At 38.7% G+C, this 20,754-nt stretch overlaps 1 protein-coding gene across 15 annotated transcripts in view; it reads left to right on the top strand.

Moving 5' to 3' along the window:
* CDC42BPA (CDC42 binding protein kinase alpha) overlaps positions 1-20,754 on the top strand; it is a 338,602-nt gene that overhangs the window by 103,284 nt on the left and 214,564 nt on the right. For all 15 annotated transcript variants that reach the window (XM_047703785.1, XM_047703770.1, XM_047703777.1 and 12 more), the window contains exons 3-4: positions 2,138-2,221; positions 8,427-8,522. In XM_047703785.1, the coding sequence (XP_047559741.1) occupies positions 2,138-2,221; positions 8,427-8,522 (180 nt within the window). The remainder of the gene's footprint in view (positions 1-2,137; positions 2,222-8,426; positions 8,523-20,754) is intronic.

Consider the following 20,754-nt stretch of genomic DNA (forward strand, 5'->3'; position numbering starts at 1 on the left):
TCCCTAAATCAGAATAAGGACAGCTTAAGTGATAGATAGATAGATAGATGTCCTGAATATAAGTGTGTTAAGCTCAGAGCTCCTGTTGTCTGTCTGTACTCTCAACATACAGTGTGAGTCTACAGAGAAGCTAAATGTGTGTTTCTAGCCTTTCAGAGGTTTGGCTCTTGATGACAGCCCCCATATTCTTCCCCCATCTTTTTGGGGATATAATTGACATAATAACATTGTGGAGGTTTAAGGTGTACAAAGTGATGATTTCATACATGTGTATATTGTAAGATGACCATAGTAAGTTACTATCACCTCACTTAGGTTTTTTTTTTTTTAAATTTGTGAGAACATATAAGATCTTTTCTCTAAGCAGCTTTCAAGTATACAGTACAAGACTGCTAACTATAGTCACCATGCTGTATATCATGCCACCAGAACATATTCATCTTACAATTGGAACTTTGTACACTTTGACCAGCATCTCCCCATCTCCTCTATCCCCTGGCAACCCTCATTCTATTCGCTGATTTTATGACTTGGACTCTTCTAGATTCCACATATAAATGAAATCATATAGTAGTTGTTTTTCTATGTCTGGCTTATTTCACTTAGCATATTCTAGTTTATATAGTATTACACAGTGATCTTAATACCTTTATTGCAATCTGATCCAAATATAAACTTACTAAATGCTCCTAATATGTACATTTGCTGTTAAGATTTTAAAATTTTCCAGATTCATCCATGTTGTCCTAAAAGCAGGATTCCCTTCTTTTTTTATGGCTGAATAATATCCCATTGTATATGTGTGCCCCATTTTATTTGTTCATCTGTTGATGGAATTCAGGTTGTTTCTGTGTCATAGACAGCCCCCTTTCTTTAACCCATGAACCCACTGGGAGAACAGTTTAACCAATCCATCATTTCTGCAGATAGGACCAGAAAGGAGTGAAGACTAAAGTGATTGCACTTGAAATCGAGCTATTCCTCTTTCCCACCATTTTAACTGCTAAAAAATTTTAATCACAAGTCATTATAACCATTTATGAGGATTATCAAGAAATATTCTATTTTATATAGTATTATACAGATCATATTACTTTTATTGCAGTCTAACCCAAATATAAATTCATTAAATGCTCCTAATATGTACATCTGCCATTAAGATTTTAAAATTTTTGATACTTGAGTTAAACCTATTCTTTTTCCTTGGCAATAGCCCTTTGAACTATTTGAAGACATGCTGTGTATAGTTTGTCCTCTCCTTCTTCATGTTAAGGTAGTACTTGTCTTCCTCTTCCCAGCCCCCAGGAACTGGAAACAAGCTTAGTCTCCTGCTCTGCTGTGCCTTCGCAGCCCTGCAGCGTCCGCTGTGAGCTGGAAGGTTCCTCTGAGATTAGCTAGTCACACCGAAGCAGAGTGGTAGAAACAGCAATGGAATCAGTTTGTTGAGGCTTATTTATTTATATTTGTCAGTTTTTTGATCCCTCACTAAAATTCAAAATACAAAAAATATTTGTTCTTTTAATGTTGGAAAGGAATGTGTGAAGTCTACAATTTGTTGAGCTGTTAGCCTTACCTGATCTTCAGGAGTGGTTTGTGTGTGTGTGTGAGTGTGTGTGTGAGAGAGAGAGAGAGAGAGGGAGATGGGGGTTGTCGTACAGTGGGTAAGAATATGTGGTGTGAAAAATAATACCATTTTCAGTTTATTTTATATTATTTGATTCCCATGAAACTTACTTGTTTTGGCAGCTGCCTTCCCTTATAGCATTGTGTTGGAATTTGGCACGTGGTATTCACTAAGCTCTAGTTTATTTCAGTGTTGTACATTTTAGTCAATTTCCTAGTGATAGTAGATGTTGAGTTTAAATTCCAGAGCAGAGAACTTGAAAAGGAGTGTATAATATACAATCACTTGATACAGGGTTAAAAAGTACATGTATTTATTTGGCACATATTTACTAATGTAACTTTTTCAACTGACAATATTATTTGATTTCGGATCTTAGAGTATGAACTGCATGGAAATCATTGATAATGTTGGTATTTATTTTCTTACAGAGAGGAAAAAGAAAAATGGATGACTGAAAAAAGTTTTATTTGTTACATTGTCATATATTAAAAGTTGTATTTCTTTTTCTAGGTCGCTGTAGTGAAACTAAAAAATGCAGATAAGGTATTTGCCATGAAAATACTGAACAAATGGGAAATGCTGAAAAGAGCTGAGGTAAGATTCTAATTATTGGAATATTTAAATAATGTTTCAGAAGTAATTTTAGAGACCTATAAAATTATAAAGCCAATAGATCCTTAAATATCATTTAGTAACATTGTACCTTTGGTGGCATTATTTTTAAGACATAAGACAAGTTCCACAATTTACAATTGTGATAAAGTGATGATAAAAGTTATAATTCATAAAAAAAAAATAAAAGTTATACTTCCTGATGTTTAGCTCATATTGCCTGAACACTGGATGTGGGGCTTGTATGTTTATGTGAAAAGGAGGTGTGGAAGTCAGTTTATTTTATAGGAAGAAATTTTGCAATAATGTATTTCCAACTTGACGTAACTCGTTTATATTATTCCATATTTATCTATGTTCTGCTGAAAGTGGAAGTCAGCAGGAGTTTCGAATGTGCCCTTTAAGAAGTCTCTCTCTCTCTTTTAAAGATTTATTTATTTATTTATCTGACAGACAGAGATCACAAGCAGGCAGAGAGGCAGGCAGAGAGAGAGGGGGAAGCAGGCTCCCCGCCGAGCAGAGAGCCCGATTCAGGGCTCGATCCCAGAACCCTGGGATCATGACCCGAGCCAAAGGCAGAGGTTTTAACCCACCGAGCCACCCAGGCTCCCCAAGAAGTCTCTTGATTGCTAATTACACAGTTAAATTTGTGTTTTTTATATTATTGAAGGATGGTAGTAAAATCTGCTCTTGAAAGAATTGCCGGTGTTTTTATGTTGCTGCTGGATAGCTGGTATGGTCTGGTTGGAACCGACATTACACATAGATTTGGGGGGATTCTGGGGATCTCCTGCCGTGGGAGATCATGGTGAGTGGCCAGATGGCATAGGGCACTCAGGGGCCTCAGGGTGGAAGTATTTTAGTATTTGACCTTGTAGGAGGATCAGACTGATGCATAGGCTCAACAGTAGCTCTGGAGGTTCGGACGATCTCTCTAAGAAGAAATTAGCTCTTAGAAATCTTTCTTTGACTCCAGGCCACCTCCAGCAGGACATGGCCTTGGGATCGTAGAGCTTCTGCAACTGAGGCAGACTGTGAGGGAGCTGACAGCATTGTCAGCAGCTGGAGCAACAAGTCTTATTAGTAAGAAAGTAAATAAATCTGTTCTAATTGTTTCATGGAAATCATAATTGTAGTCCATTTAGTGTTTCGGCATTAGAAGTTTTAAAAATTGAGTTAAAGTTCGCACTGTTTTCTATGAAGTTGGTATGTTCTGGAGAATTAGAAGAAAAAGGAAGGATCACTGGGTTAGCTTTCATTATAGAAGAAGTGGCAAAATTGAAGATAAAACAAGGAATTGGAAATTAAATTATTTTGTTCAATTAACATTAATATATATATTCCCTTTCTGGGATGAGATGGAATAGATGTATTTCTTCCTATCCCTTCCATTAAGAACAGTTTTAAAGACCCTGGACATTATATAGAAAACAAATTTAAGGAGATTCTGCAAGGCAGAGAGGAGGAGGTGGACTTTGGGGCCTGAGAAGCAACACTCATTCTGTGAAGCCTGTATTATTCCGATAGAAAACCCGACAGGGACCATACAGAGAAAATTAAAGACCAGAGTGCCTCATGAACATAGATTCAAATAACCTTAACAACATGTTAGCAAATAGAATTCAGCAGTGTGTAAAAAGAATTGTGGGTACAACATGACTGAGTGGGTTTTATTTCAGGGACACAAAACTGGTTCAGTATTTTTTTTTTTTTTAAGATTTTATTTATTTATTTGACAGATAGAGATCACAAGTAGGCAGAGAGGCAGGCAGAAAGCAGGCTCCCTGATGAGCAGAGATCCCATGCGGGGCTTGATCCCAGAACCCTGAGATCATGACCTGAGCCGAAGGCAGAGGCTTTAACCCACTGAGTCACCCAGGTGCCCTTGGTTCAGTATTTAAAGGAGCTCTCCTTAAACCACTTGAAGGAGCGCATGTATTGCACGGAACACTGGGTGAGGTACATAAACAATGATTTTTGAAACACACACAAATTAAATTAAATTAAATTAAAAAAAAACTGCTCGAAACTTTACTCTTCTAGGAAGAAATTCGACACTGAAATTTTTACATAGAGCTTCATTTTGAAGTAGGGTGGAATTGTATTTCTGTGCTTGAGTTATCAAGTCCTTTTTTAAACACGTGTTTTTAAAAAAACTCTATTCTGGCCATGACTTATCCAGCTTTGGAAAACTGAGCCTACCAGTGATGTTTTAATAACTTACAGATAAGCAGCGAAATGTCTTGATTTTTGACCTATGCGTTGTTGATGCTTTAAATACTTTTCCAAAGATCTGCCCCTGACCTATTGGCTGCATTTATTTCCATTTAAGATATATCACAAATAAATGATTAGCGAGACATGCATCATTGGAAGGTAGCAGGATACCCTCTCTCTTTCTGTACCTGGGCAGCTGAGTTTTGCTGACTAACCTTATGGGTACAGAGGTTGCTGTCGCTGCCCGTTCATCATTCACAAACTCTTGTCAGTGCGTCAGCAGTCCCTTCCCTTCTCCTGATCTGTGATGGCATCTGAAGAAGCTCTATGACCTCCAGTAACCCCTCCTACATATTTATTACATTTTCATCTATTTAGATATTCTGTTTTTATAGGAGGATATTAAAAAATGGTTTAAAAGGGGAACCCTCCTGCACTGTTGGTGGGAATGCAAGCTGGTGTAGTCACTCTGGAAAACAGCATGGAGGTTCCTTAAAAAGTTGAAAATAGAGCTACCCTATGACCCAGCAATTACACTACTGGGTATTTACCCTAAAGATACAAATGTAGTGATCTGAAGGGGCACGTGCATCTGAATGTTTATAGCAGCAATGTCCACAGTAGCCAAACTCAGGAAAAAGCCTAGGTGTCCATTAACACATGAATAGATAAAGAAGATGTGGTATATATATATACAATGGAATATTGTATATATATTGCGGCCATCAAGAGAAATGAAATCTTGCCATTTGCAGCAACGTAGATGGAACTAGAGGTGTTTTGCCAAGTGAAATGAGTCAGTCAGAGAAAAACAATTACATGATCTCACTGATAGGAGGAATTTGAGAAACAAGACAGAGGATCATAAGGGAAGGGAGGGAAAAATGAAACAAGATGAAACCAGAGAGGGAGACAAACCATAAGAGACTCTTAAACTCAGGAAACAAATTGATGGTTGCTAGAGGGGAGGTGGTGGGGGGATGGGGTAACTGGGTGATGGACATTGGGGAGGGTATGTACTATGGTGAATGCTGTGAATTGTGTAAGACTGATGATTCACAGACCTGTACCCCTTAAACAAATAATACATTATATGGTAATAGAAAAATTGTTTAGTTTTTTTTTTTAAAGGTAGAAGTAGACGTTATTATAGCCTTTATCCACATGGAGTGATGAACCTTGTGCACATGCATCGTGGTTTGGTTAATATCAATTTGAAACAGGGTTTCTCAGCAGTGCACTTGTCCCATTTGGGGCCAGATGATTCCTTGTGGGGTCTGTGCTGTACTTTGTAGGATGTGTAGCAGCCTCTTTATAGTAGATTTTCATAACCTCCCACATCCCCGGTTGTGATGACTGAGGACAATGTGACCTACTGAAGCAGAAAAGGACACAATGCTTTTGAACTCAGTATCTGAGGCATTAATAGGGATAGTTTAATACCTAAGTACTTATGAATAGAGCAACACGATGTCTAGGATTTGCTTCAGAAAAAACCTTGTGTGTGTCCACACGCGTATTCTTGTGCTTGGAGGGAGTGTGGTATGTGAAAGGTGCTGGACAGGGGTTGAGGGACGGGTTGAGGGGGTGAGGGTGTACATGAAGCAGGATTGAACAATAACATCATTGTTGAAGTTGGTTGATGACGATGTTGTGGGGAGAAGGGGGTTGTACTCTTCTCTCTTGTATGTGTTTGAAGTTTTAGGTCATTGTTTATATTTTTTATTTTTTTTAATTTATTTTTTCACTGAAACAGTTTAGAATAGATGAGAATGTACTAACATTTAATCTGTTGACAAAACGTCTTTAGAGCTTTGTTGAGTTTGGAGTCCCTAATCAGTTGTTTACTAGAATTTAGCTGGAATGTCTGTGAGATTCCAGAAAGCTGTCATAATAAGATAGTCAGGAGCAAAGAGTCTTTTTGGCTCTGACCATCTTTACTCAGAACCATTAGCAGCAAATGAGAATCGTAGGTCACTTAAATTCTAAAACACGACTTAGCAGTGAGTGTGTCCGGTGGTTCTCTTTTACCGCAAAAGTGAACCAAAGCATAACGATGTGGATTTTAATAATCGAATTGTCAGGTCAACCTGCTCATTTATTTGGTTTAAGGTTTAATTGTTTTTAAATTTTTCTCTGGTGCTATCCCATGCATGACTTTGGAAGTTTCATTTGATCAAATAAAATTTTTGGGAATACATGGATAAAATTAAGGTACCTAATTAGGGGATATTGATGTTAATTGTTTTGTATATCATGGCTGTTGAATTTGTTTTATGACAAATAAGTAACTAAACCCTCCCTGCCTGTCAATCGAATACTGTGTGATGGCTTTTCAGTGTGCATGGACATGGTGCAGCCGTTAAGAATTAGGTAGTAGGTAGGTCTCTACTGGTGTGGCAAACTGTTCAGTATATCATTACTTGGAAAAAAAAACTTACAGAGCACTGTGATCTGATTTGTATAAAGAAAAGAAAAACGAGGGGAAATGGGGTACCACAGGGATATTGTGTGTGTGCGTGCGCATGTTCATGCTTACAGAGACCAATTTTCTGAGAAGATACTTTTCAGGGTTATTGATGGTGACTTCTGGACACAGATGACCGTGTGAGTATGGGGTATGACTTAGGAGACTTGGGTTTCACTTTACCTTTCAGTTCTTCTTGAACTTGCTGACGTAGTGGATTTTTTAAGTTAAAATTTTAAAGATGACAGATTATAATGTTTTGTATAAAATTATTATTTTTTTAGCCACATATTTCTAAGTATCTCCGGATGTACCTTTGTAATAGTGAAAATACGGTCTCAGAATAAATTAAAACTTTTACAAATCAAAAAGGAAAAGATAGTTTGTTAGAGAAAATGGACAAAGGAAGCGAATAATTCAGAGACAAAATTCAGATGTCCTGTAAGCATGTGTGGAGCTGTTTATCTACATGGAGAATTGGGAATATGTTGATCAAAAAACATTGAGGTGTGGTTTTACACCCATCGTATTGACACATTTAAGAGTCCAATAATGCCAAATGCAGTTGAGGATGTGGGGTGGGGTAAGGGAGATTTCTACACTGGGGTGAGGATAGTAAACAGTACACAGTTAGGAGAGAAAATTGGCTATGTCTAGTAAAGTGAAAAATGCTTATAGCTAGCATTTCAACTTCTAAGTATATGCCCTGGAGAGGCTCTTGTACATTTGTACAAATATATTCATTGCAACATCATAAAAACAAGATTGGAAGTAACCTATGTTTTCCTGGTTGGGGGTTGCATACATAAATTCTGGTATATTCCGACAAGCAAATGCCATAGCAGTTGAAAGGAAAACAGCCATCACTGAATAAGAAGTAATCAAATTGCAACAGGGTGGATAAAATTGTAACATTCGTGTAAACTTTCAAAATGTAAAACAGTTGTGTTTTGGACACATACATGTGTGATCAAAGCATATGAAGGGAAGAGCATGGTATGCACTAGGATTATTCATTTTATCAGGAGGAAGTAGGGAAATGTATAAGGAGGAGGAAGACTACAATTTACTTGTATTTTATTTCCTAAAAATAAAAACAGAAGTAGAGATGGCAAAATGTTGATGTTTATATTATCTAAATGGTATAGGTTGGACTGTGGTCCTTAAATGCATGCATGATTTTTTTCTGTTTTTCTTTTTCTTTTTTTTAAACTATAGCAGTATTTTTTAATTTAAAATGTTCTCAAGTGTACTGTTCCCATTGTCCACTTTCTGTGGGTGCTTGACTAGTTGAAAAGTCATATCAGATGGATGTATTCCTTTTCTAGGACGGGAAGTATAATAAACATATTCCTTTTCCAGGACAGGAAGTATAATAAACATTTTCCTTTTCTAGGACTGAAAGTATAATAAACACATTAAGCCATTGTTTGCATAATATATGTATACATATATATATAAAGTGTCCTCTGATTAAAAAACATCTTTGTTTTTCCTTTTCAGACAGCATGTTTTCGTGAAGAAAGGGATGTATTAGTGAATGGAGATAATAAATGGATTACAACTCTGCATTATGCTTTCCAGGATGACAATAACTTAGTAAGAATCATTTTTTATGTTTCTATATTTTTATTAAATTTTTATTGGCAGAATTTAGCATTATGCTCTTTTAAGCATTTTTAAATGTAGTTTTTATTTAGAAAACCACTGAATTTCACAGCGTATAAATTGCGTATTTAATATGTCCCCCAGCCCTGGATAATTTGATAGCTTCCTACTGGAATTTTTTATGCTTCTTAATAAGCAAGTCCAAACTAAATCCAGACATTTAAATTCTGTAAGAGGTGCTCAGGATTTTTCTTTTCATGATTTTCCCAATATATTTTATTTGTAATAGTCTATCACTGCTTGGAATTTTACATATTTTTCAACGTGGCCACGTGCTTGAAGTAGAGAGCTTGAAGTAGAGAGCCACATGTAAAATTGAGGCTGCGTCTGATTTTCTATGGACATTATGAACCACGTGATGGAAGAAGTTGGGAACAAGGTCAGAGGAAAATCGAAATCCGAGAAGCGCTACTAATTGAAGATTGAAGGGATAAAAAGAAAGGAACAGGAAATGAAGGTGGAACCGCCATCACTGGGCCTGCTGTTTGAGGCTCTTCATCTTCGGGCCTGAATTTTCATTTCATGGTTTTTTATCATATGTGTGTTGAGTTCCTGCTGTGTGCCAGATACAGCACTGTGTATTGGGTTATAAAATTGGTAAGATAGGGGCACCTTGGTGACTCGGTTGGTTAAGCGTCTGCCTTCGGCTCATGGTTGTGATCTTGGGGTCCTGGGATCGAGTGAGCCCTGTATTGCAGGGCTCCTTGCTCAGTGGAGAGTCTGCTTCTCCCTCTCCCTCTGCTACTCTTTCCCACCCCCCGCTCATGCTCTCTCTCTCTCAAAATCTTTTTTTTTTTAATTTTTTAAATTTATTTTCAGCATAACAGTATTCATGGTTTTTTGCACCACACCCAGTGCTCCATGCAATCTGTGCCCTCTCCAATACCCACCACCTGGTTCCCCCAACCTCCCAATCCCCGCCCCTTCAAAACCCTCAGATTATTTTTCAGAGTCCATAGTTTCTCATGGTTCACCTCCCCTTCCAATTTCCCTCAACTCCTTTCTCTTCTCTAACTTCCCTTGTCCTCCATGCTATTTGTTATGCTCCACAAATAAGTGAAACCATATGATAATTGACTCTCTCTGCTTGACTTATTTCACTCAGCCTAATCTCTCCCAGTCCCGTCCATGTTGCTACAAAAGTTGGGTATTCATCCTTTCTGATGGAGGCATAATACTCCATAGTGTATATGGACCACATCTTCCTTATCCATTCGTCCGTTGAAGGGCATCTTGGTTCTTTCCACAGTTTGGCGACCGTGGCCATTGCTGCTATAAACATTGGGGTACAGATGGCCCGTCTTTCACTACATCTGTATCTTTGGGGTAAATACCCAGTAGTGCAATTGCAGGGCCATAGCGAAGCTCTTTTTAATTTCTTGAGGAATCTCCACACTGTTCTCCTCCAAAGTGGCTGCACCAACTTGCATTCCCACCAACAGTATAAGAGGGTTCCCCTTTCTCCACATCCCTTCCAACACATGTTGTTTCCTGTCTTGCTAATTTTGGCCATTCTAAGTGGTGTAAGGTGGTATCTCAATGTGGTTTTAATTTGAATCTCCCTGATGGCTAGTGATGATGAACATTTTTTCATGTGTCTGATAGCCATTTGTATGTCTTCATTGGAGAAGTGTCTGTTCATATCTTCTGCCCATTTTTTGATATGATTGTCTGTTTTGTGTGTGTTGAGTTTGAGAAGTTCTTTATAGATCCTGGATATCAACCTTTTGTCTGTACTGTCCTTTGCAAATATCTTCTCCCATTCTGTGGGTTGCCTCTTTGTTTTGTTGACTGTTTCCTTTGCTGTGCAGAAGCTTTTGATTTTGATGAAGTCCCAAAAGATCTCTCAAAATCTTTAAAAAAATTAGTAAGATTTCTTATTCATGTGATAGCTGTTTATTGGATACGTGCCATCGGCTAGGCACTGTTTTCTAGATTCTGGAGATTCAGGAGTAAGAAAGACAAAGTATCTCTCTTCTTACTGTTCCAGAAATAAATCCAAAATCAGATGAATAATGTTTTCAGATTATTTCAGATGAAGAAAGTATAACATTTATTCAAATGAGGACTATTCTAAGACAAATACAAATTAGCTAAACCAAGAAGGGAGAAGTGGCAGAGAGGGCTTGGTGAGCCAAAGTGTGGAGATTGAAGCCTGTTATGTTCACCCTGATGGAGGGTAGAAAAAGGGGCTTGGAGATGGGGACGGAGAGTTGAGAGAGTCACATCATATAACACCTTACATGTTACGGTAAAGAAATTAGACTTTCACAGCCATGTTTCTCAAAACAGTGGGGTTTTTTGGGTCATGGAACTCTTGGGTATTTTTTAGAATGACTTTCTATCTGTAAGCCTCGACAGTGAAGCGTACAGAAATGGAATGGCCCTGACTGGTCTCTTAGCTTCTTCCTTCTGCTTTCCGTCATACTCACTCAGGTGTCCCTCACAGAGCCAAGTGTGAAACGGCTGTTTTAGGAACTTGTGGAGTCTGTGGTGGCAAGGGACAAGAGGGGTGTTTGCAGGAGCCAGTGTGATCACAGCGGCAAGACGTCAAGGAGTATAGAATGGCGCTTCCAGACTGTAGGGTGGCGCGCTAAGGAGCTTGGACCAATTCTGAGTTCGAGGAGGGCCTCAGGGGAGAGAGTGGTTGAATCGGAATTTTCCAGCGTCTGACTTGGGGGATTCGGCGCTTAGCAGTGGATGAATTGAGTTGGGAAATATATTTGGGAAGGGAAAATGTAGAGCAGAGGGAGGGTGATGGTTTTAATTTGGTGTACTTTGGGTTTGAGTTGTTGCGTGACCCACGGAGGGGGGTTAGGGCTCCTGAAGGTAAACAGCATTGTATCGCCTAGGCAGTCCTTATTTTCTGGATCAGTTTTTGGCCACCTATGGCCTGCAGTGCAAATTTGACTCGCCACCTATTTTTGTACAACCCACGAGCTAAGAATTTTCACATATTTGAAAAAAAAAATGTTTTGTGACATATGTTATAAAATTCAGACTTCAGTGTCCATAAAATTCTGTTGGGACAAAGCTGTTCTTGCTGATTTGTACATTGTCAGTGGCTGCTTTTGCACGATGATGGCAGAGTTGGCCTCACGTGACTGCAGCTGGCCCCATGACACGCAGACACTGCACGTGTGTGTTACTCTCAGTGGGCTCAGCGGCCTACAAATTTCAGTGACAGTTAACAACTTGATAGCATTTCTGATGGCGTACGTCTTGCGATCCTGTGACATTTTATTATTCATGTCATTAATAGTGCACATGCAGACTTCACCGAGTCCGCTTTGCAGGCACAGCACAGTGGGGGTGATATTGTTAACAAGTTAAATGCCAGCCTGGTGTGACTATGCTGCTGCACCGCAGCGGGCCTGCTGGACCAGCCAGCGTCCACGGGGCCTTCCCAGCTCCCAGGAAGGCAGCAGTCAGGAAAGTAAAAAATACAAAACAGTATCTTTTCACCATAGAACTTCTTCACAAAAACCAAAATGAGCTATAGTGAGCTTCTGAGTGGCTCGTTTGTTAGCCAGGTAGGAAGGCCATGTACCAGCATTGAGTGAATTCAGTCACGTTTGACTTCTGCAGCCAAAGGAACACGTTCACAGAAAATACACTTGTCTCACAGTATTCGCCTTTTGGGGGAACGGTTGCTTCAAGAATGGGGAGCATTGGGAGCATGAGCGGTTGTTCTGAAAACCAGGAAGTGATTTTGAACAGTTGCTTTTGGCTCTTGAGGTAGAAGAGGTTACAGGTCCTGCTCTTTTTTTTTTTTTTTTAAAGATTTTATTTATTTATTAGACAGAGAGAAATCACAAGTAGGCAGAGAGGCAGGCAGAGAGAGAGGAGGAAGCAGGCTCCCTGCTGAGCAGAAAGCCCGATGTGGGGCTTGAACCCAGGACCTGGGATCATGACCTGAGCCGAAGGCAGCGGCTTAACCCACTGAGCCACCCAGGCGCCCCCAGGTCCTGCTCTTTTGTTGTGACTTGAGGAGGCATGCTGAATTTGTGGTCCTGAGGAATCAGCCTTTACTAATACTTGGTGTGGAACAATTATAGCCAATCGTATTTTCAGAGACATTGAGGAAACCCTAAGTTGCTACAACCTGCCTTGGGATTTGCTAGTACATATTATAAGAGAGAGTAGTGAAAGTGGGTGTGGAGTAGGAAGAGGCTTCGTCAGACAGACTTACAAGTTACATTGTCTCCTTAATCAGCAGGTAGTTTGCAGCAAACACTTGAATCCATCATTTGTTACTGAACCAGGAATATCACTGGTGGACTTCATTCAGTCTTACGGAAACAAGTGTTACCATATCCATGAATTTTCGTCAGAAACCAAAGCTGAATGTCCTCACTTGCTCTTCGTTCAGCCATTCAGTGCTTTTGCAGTGTCAACATTTTGTTGCAGAGGGCCAAGATCGAAACATTTCTGAACAAAAAACCTCACCCTCACGCATTAGTATAAAATATTCAATAGCTTTGAAATTAGCTTTTCCTGTAGACTTGATATGTTTTAAAAATAAGTTTTACCTAAAATTGTAAGACAAAACAGCACTTACATGCAAAACTTACACTCTGGCGAAGTCATTTTGACAGCAAACATTGTTGGAATCGCAAGTCATGTCAAATTGCTTTATCTAATTCTCATGCCATCAAAAGTAAAAAGAAATGAGATCTCTATTTCCACACACATTTGCAGCACATAGGCCTTTTGAGCTCACACTACAGGTAGCAGCAATTTCTGGTATTTGATGCATGTGCTAAGGAAGTGTCCATAGTTCAAAAACCCAGTTACCGGCAGGTGTGACCTTCCACCTAACCTTTAGTTAGAAGTGACGAATCTGCAGTGTATCAACATGCTCTGAACACAAGTATCAGGAGAAAAATCTAATAGCATTCTCTAGATGCCTTCCAAGTAAGGAACGTGCTCTATTAAAATTAAACGCTCACGAATTGATACCAGTAGCCGTCATTGCGAAGATATTTTCACGTGAAACACATAAACTCATTACAGGTCAGCACTTGCAGTGGAACATTACCATGGATTCTGATGATGGGGGACACTGACTTTGAGCCCCAATGAAGCCAACGGTCATACTCTCCTACCCCACAAAAAGAATTATATTTTTCTGTTAGTACACTTGTATTATAAAACTCACACTCAATTATTATTTTATTTTTTCTTTTGCCAATAAAAATCTGTGGAAATTTGTTTTCTATCTTACTGTATATCTGGCTTTTTCCTCTGGGCCGTCCACGCCTGAAGTGTTTACTATCTGGTCCTTACAGGAAAAATTGGCCAGCTCCTCTTGTAGATAACGGTGAATACTAGTAGTAAATGAGAATAACTGGGGATGCCTGGGTGGCTCAGTTGGTTAAGCAGCTGCCTTCGGCTCAGGTCATGATCCCAGCGTCCTGGGATCGAGTCCCACATCGGGCTCCTTGCTTGGCGGCGAGCCTGCTTCTCCCTCTGCCTCTGCCTGCCACTCTGTCTGCCTGTGCTCACTCTCGCTTCTCTCTCTATGACAAATAAATAAATAAAATCTTTAAAAAAAAAAAAATGAGAATAACTGATGGGTGCTTTTACAGGGAGAAAAGTTTACCTAGAGAAGCCTGAACTGGAGGACCCAGTAAGGAGGAAACTAATGGGAATGGTCGAACAAGAAAGAGAGTCCAGGTTCTATACCATGGAAATGAACGAAAGGGGAATTGGTCGAGGTGGAGGGAGATGGTTTCTCAGTCATGTTAGACAGATTAGCGTGGTTTTTAAAAAATAAACTGGAAATATTGTGCCTACACACAAATCCTATATTTCAGCCTCAGTGGAATACCTACAGTCCTGGACATTGTCTGTACTCCTCTACTCTTTGCCTTTATTTCTGTTCTCCCTGGTACTTTTCATGCCAGTGCCCATTCCTCTCCCAGTTGACCTGTTGAAGTCCAGCTAATAAACCAAAATTGTCTAAAAGTCTGCATTTTGAAAGTCTTCTCCAGAATTCCCAGTTGGAGCTAATCTTTCTCACTGTGTTTCAGCTCTACATTTTTTTTTTAGTACTGCCTTTAGTTGAGTAACATACATATATGTGCATCTCTAATTTGGGGGTACAGCTTAAGAAGCTGTCTTTAGCTAAAATGTACTTAAAGGGCTGTGTAACTTAGTAGTCATGGAGTTTATCTGATTTCAGGCAGGTTCAGGGGTTCAAACAGTGTCATTACATTCCTTGTCTTTCTATCCCTTACACACTTGCAGAGTATGATAGCAGGCTTCAGACTTCAGATAGTGATCGGTTGGTGGATCATAAACTCAATTTAGTGGGTTAAAACCAGCATTTAAAAACTTTAATAAAATAGAAAATGATGGAGTTCAAGCAAGCAATAAGAGGGATTATTGCTTCATGACATTTATTTCTTTTATAATATGTATTGAGTCATCATATAAACCGTGTTATTGTGGCTTTTAGTCAGAATTGTTTAAAATTCATGATGTCGAGCTTTGCACATGCTAGTTGCTCTATTAAATTGAGAGGAGGGTTATTTGACTTGGATTTACCATACGTATGTGAGGTTTTTGGGATGAATGTATCAATTCATATATACTCTACATAGGTTTGTCAGCAAAATTTGTAGGAGTAAATTAAACACAATCACGTACTTGGGTAGCAAATGTAGAGCAGTTTATTGTGATGGATTTTTGAAAGCTTTTAGGTAATAAGAACTTAAATCCACTCTGATAGTGTTTTCTGTTGTAGGGAGGTATAACTCTGTAGAGTTACAGATTGCTTAAAAATCTGTATTTTGGGGCACCTGGGTGGCTCAGTGGGCTAAAAATCTGTATTTTGTTATAAATGTAGAAATGTTTAGATGCAGAATAGTGTCCAAATACCAGATTTTGTATAGCAAAATTTTGCCTAATTTTCACTGACAGCCTGACATATCATTCTCTCTCTTCTGAGTTGTAGTCTTAACCTGTTCCCTTTGCATTTGACATTGGAATTAACATTTTTCCCCCCAGAGGCATTTCTCCATGAGAAATAGTCTCTATATACCAGTCATTAATTATATTAGACTAAGTGTTACAATGTAACTGGAGCAGGACTGAAATTTACTCCTGTGGTCAGATCTCCTGTAAATTGCCAATTTTTCTTATTTTAGGGCAAGCTTGTGGTATGGTAGTCTCAAGAGTAGAACTTTTTAATTAACTTGGTTATCATCAAAGATTTGCTTTCGAATATTTATAGAATATTAGAATATAAAATCATTTAGAAATCTTGGCAAGTGTAGTTTTAGATTCCAAAAAGGAAATTTTATTATACAGTTATTTGCCAAAATAATTTTATCTCTGATACCCCTGAAGTAGCCAAATAAGTAACAATGTCTGTAGTGTTACGTGATTCAAGAGGCTGTGATGAATAATTGCACTTTGATTTATAACCTGCTCAAATATCTCTGCAGCCAGTTTGTGAAAAAAATATATGGAATCAGAGGCGCCTGGGTGGCTCAGTGGGTTAAAGCCTCTGCCTTCGGCTCAGGTCATGATCCCAGGGTCCTGGGATCGAGCCCCGCATCGGGCTCTCTGTTCAGCGGGAAGCCTGCTTCTCCCTCTCTCTCTCTGCCTGCCTCTCTGCCTACTTGTGATTTGTCTGTCAAATAAATAAATAAAATCTTTAAAAAATATATATATATATGGAATCATAGCATACATGCATTTTTAAAACATTTTATTTTATTTTTTTTCAGTGTTCCAAAATTCATTGTTTATGCACCACACCCAGTGCTCCATGCAATACGTGCCCTCCTTAATACCCACCACCAGGCTCATCCAACCTGCCACCCCATGCCCCTACAAACCCTCAGTTTGTTTCTCAGAGTGAAAAGTCTCTCATGGTTACATGCATTTATTTGCTTGAGAAGAATTGGTGTAATTTAATGAATGATCTTAAAATGCGATTAGAATATTTTTTTCCTTAGGAAAAACTCATTAACTACAAACCTGCTTATTTGCATAGACACTGTCACATAAAATTCTTATCACTTCGATATCATTTAGAATATTATGAATCAGTGACATTTGTCTCTTCTCCATATTTACTTGTCCTCTGTTTCCTGTTTAGATATTTTATGCCAAGGCGGGGGGAAAGCCAGGGAAATATTTAAAACAAAAATTTTATTTCTTGAATTAGCATTTGTAAACTGTTTAGAGGATGAAAGACATTTGTTTATTTATTTTTTATTTATTTATTTTTTGAAAGACATTAAAATGTTAGTTTGTAACTACAAATGGAGTTCATATGAACTCCAGACTCTACTGGAATCCAGTTTGTGCTCAAGACAGAAATTGTTAGGAGAAAGTAAGGAGGGATGAATACAGAGTGGGCTCTACAGATTAACTGTTAATGTCTTTGACAGCAGGATGACTAAAAGAGCTTCCTGTTCTCCCTAAGAAGACTTCTAAAAGCATATCTGTTCTAGGAGATGTTCTTTCTCTGCAACACAGTTCATGTATTGTATGCTTTCAGATGTTATCACATTGTTTTTTTGGAATGTAGTTTCTTACAAAGCACAAACTTTGAAATAAAGATTTTTTTTTTTAAATTAGAAATTCAGAGTTGGAAGTCTTACGGTATGTTCTATCCATACCTAGGGGTCTGTTTATTTTGGAGGGATAAAAGATGGGTAAAGACTCAGTCTGTATCCTTATTTTCTTTTTTTATTTTTCTGGGGGTTCTGTACATACTTGTTATGTCATGGATGTAGTCAGCTTTTTTAACTGAGCACTGACTCTTTGACTAAAAAGGAACTGATGTAAGGATCAAGATCCTGAGTTCTGGCTTTCCCACTATTTTAGGGTATGTTTGGTCAGATCCTTTGACTTCTTAAGCCTTTGATTCCACAGCCATGAAGTGGGCATAGCAGCTATAATCCCTGCCTGCAGCATAGGGCTCTTGTGTTAATATCCCTGTACCCTCATTCTGTGACTCCTGCACTTTCCATGGTCTGGTCTCAGCTCTTCTTTTCATTCCTCCCCTATATGTGTACAAATTTATTCATATTTGCACCTGTTCTCATTTCTTGTCTTGGTGTGGGGAGGTATTTGCCTGTGACATTTTGTTCCATCGCCTTGGCCTTTGCAGAATTTTACTCCACTGGTCAACTTCATTGTGACTAGCTCCTTCCCCCTCTACAATGCAGAGGTCTAGATATGTAAAAATAAGGTATATGTTACTCCGCAGCTCGCTGTTGTCCTTCAGAGATCTCATGGGCATATTTATTTAATTACCCCGTTTGGTGACTGTGCAGGATTCCACAGAATGGACATGTTGGATGGATGCATTTAATGGTTTTCTTGGTGGGCTCTATTCATACTGTTTCTGATCTGTTGCAGTTATCAAAGTGCTGTGCAGTAAATATACTTGCCCACATGCCCTACACTGTATTCCTAAAAGTGGAAATGCTAGATCCAGGGGTATGCACCTTTTAAATTTTAGTAGATACTGTGAAATTACTTTGCTGAGCAGTTGTAGTAAGTCATCACGCCCAAGAACTCGGTGTTGTTTCAACTTACTATTCCCAAAATAGGAATGGTCTCTTTGCTAATCTGATGGGTATAGAATGGTATCTCATTGTTGCTTTGTTTTTGGCCATGTGTTAATTGGCTAGTTGTACTGTCTCTTAGATGAATTAACTGTTAATAGCTTCAGCCTACTTTTGTTGGATTGCTTGCCCTCTTCTTAACAGTTGGTGGGAGCTCTTTATGTTAGGATTGTTATCTCCTTGGCATATCTATGGACCTTACCTCTCAGTCTATATTTTTCTTAAACTCATTTAAAGGTATCTTCTATTGGGTACTATTTTAAAGATAGTTTATGAGTAGGAGGTTGTTGTACCAGGTATGATGTGTTACTGAGGAATCACAGAGAGCAACCGTGGCCCAAGAGCAGATCCAAGGTGTCTCGCGTCTTAAATTATGATAAGGGAGCATTGGGGGAAAGGATGGATATTTTACAACTTGTTTTAGATATTCGACTCTCCATAAATAAGAGAATAGTTTTCACACCTTATACAAAAAGAAATTTTAGATGAATGATTGAATAAATGAATGAAAGAACCTGATTCAGGGATTAGGATCTTTTCCATTTAGAGCTTACAGCAGCACCTTCTGCTTATTTCTGTCACGGTATTTATGTTACACTGAACTTGACCACTGATTTGTGTTTTCTTCTCCATGAGGTTATAAATTCCATCAAGACGGGAGCCACGTCTTACTCATGTAGCACCTTGTTGTCTAGTGTGATGGTAGTGCATATTGGGTACTCCGTATCTGTGGAATTGTGAATAAACTTCTTTGTCTCTCACTTGTTCTGTGCTCTATCTGCCATTCCCAAGGAAGTTTTGTACAGAATAAAATATAATATGGCAAGCTATTAACCCTTAAAACTGTAACAGTAATATAGTCAAGACAGGCCCGGGACCTCGATTAGGGTCGGGATAGTGGGTAGTGTAGAAATGGATGGGCTCCACAGACATTTAGTAGGAAGTAGACCCAACAAGACCTTGGTGATTTAGTTGAATGTTGTTCTGAACAAAGGAGAAAATAGAAGACGGACTTGCAGCCCTTAGAGATACTCGCTGGGATGTGTACAGAGAAAAGGAGCTCTTCTCCCTTGTGGAGTTTTTATTTGTCTGCTGTTTCTGATCCATTTTGTCTCCCTAATACCAAAACCAGATTGCAAGTGTAGTTCATTTTCAACTCCTTGCTTTTCTTTTGAGAATTTTCTTTGCTCCCTCCAGTTGCTGAATTCTGTCCTAGTAACAGCTAATTTCCTCTGAGAACAAGGTAGGGAAATAACATGAGCAGGCAAAGCCAGAACTCTGTTCAGCAGGCAGCCCGAAAAGGAAAACAGAATAATGATGTATTTATAATTTTTTTATGCTATCTCATAGTTTACCAGAGAAGTTTTGTTTTGTTTTGTTTACCAGAGAAGAGTTTCAGTAAGGCATGTGGAGAAACTGAAAAGGACTGGATCCAGGGGCTCAGGGTTTGTTAAGGGGAAGCACGTCATAGAATATGGATGAAAGTAGGGGAGAGACAATGACACAAGGAGCCTCACTTTTGAATGTGGCAAAAATGTTGAGATGACAGTTTTTTAGCAGTTGCCTGGTAGATGGTTATACTCAGACTGTAGGAACCTGGTGTGGCAGGCACAGCTGTTACACATGTCAAGACAGGAAGCTTTTGATGGAGGAGCCTTTCATCTTTTTGTCCTCTGAGTTTTTTTTTTTTTTTTCCTGTGTTTGGTACCAAAGAGTCCTGATTGGCACCTAGGGACTGTTGGTTGAAGGGGTAAGTTACGTTTTATGATTTTCTATGTGTAAATGTTCGATTTCAGTTTCAGTAGGAAACTTTTTTATTTGAAAAGTTTTTGCATTTGCTGTTCTGCTTAGAGTACTTCTTTAAGATGGTAGCTGTGGATTTCTTCCCCGCAACCATTGCCACTTCTAGTGACATGTTTATGCTAACACTGTTCTGTTACATTAAATTAGTTTGCTCTAATCTTCATGATGGAGTCTGTTAAACATTAGGCCTAGTAAATAGAGCAAGGAAACCATAGACCAGGATTTGAAGTAGATTGTTCCTCTCATTTTCAAGGATTTAACAGTAAAATTAGTTTCTTTTATTTAACAGAAATTACACATGCTTATAATTTTAATGTATAGTAATAAGAATATGGTTTTTCTCAAGACTCTTTAAATCTTAAATGTCAAGTTGGTGATCACTGAAGTAATATCTTTATTTGGTAATAAAATCATTTTAACTTGAAGGTGTTATAAGTGACATTAAAATATCTTCTGTTTACTGTCCTTCATGCTGAGTGCTGTACTCTGAAGAAGGTATCATTATTGTAGGTCTATAGATGAGAAAGCTCTAAGAGACTAATTTTTCAAAAGCCGCTTAAAACCCAGAGTCAGAATTTGAATACAGGTACCCCTGACTAGAAAGGCCATCTTTCCACTGTGTCTCTTTTTCACTCACCTTAAAAGAATATGTATAATGCGGTAAAACACGCACATACATATGTGATGCATGTTTAGAAAGCCATCTAGAAAATACTGAAAAGCTATGAGATCACGGGTAATCTAACAATGCAGGGCTAAGCCCTGTG

The sequence above is a fragment of the Lutra lutra genome, chromosome 15 (genome assembly GCF_902655055.1).
Source record: "Lutra lutra chromosome 15, mLutLut1.2, whole genome shotgun sequence".
Lineage (NCBI taxonomy): Eukaryota > Metazoa > Chordata > Mammalia > Carnivora > Mustelidae > Lutra > Lutra lutra.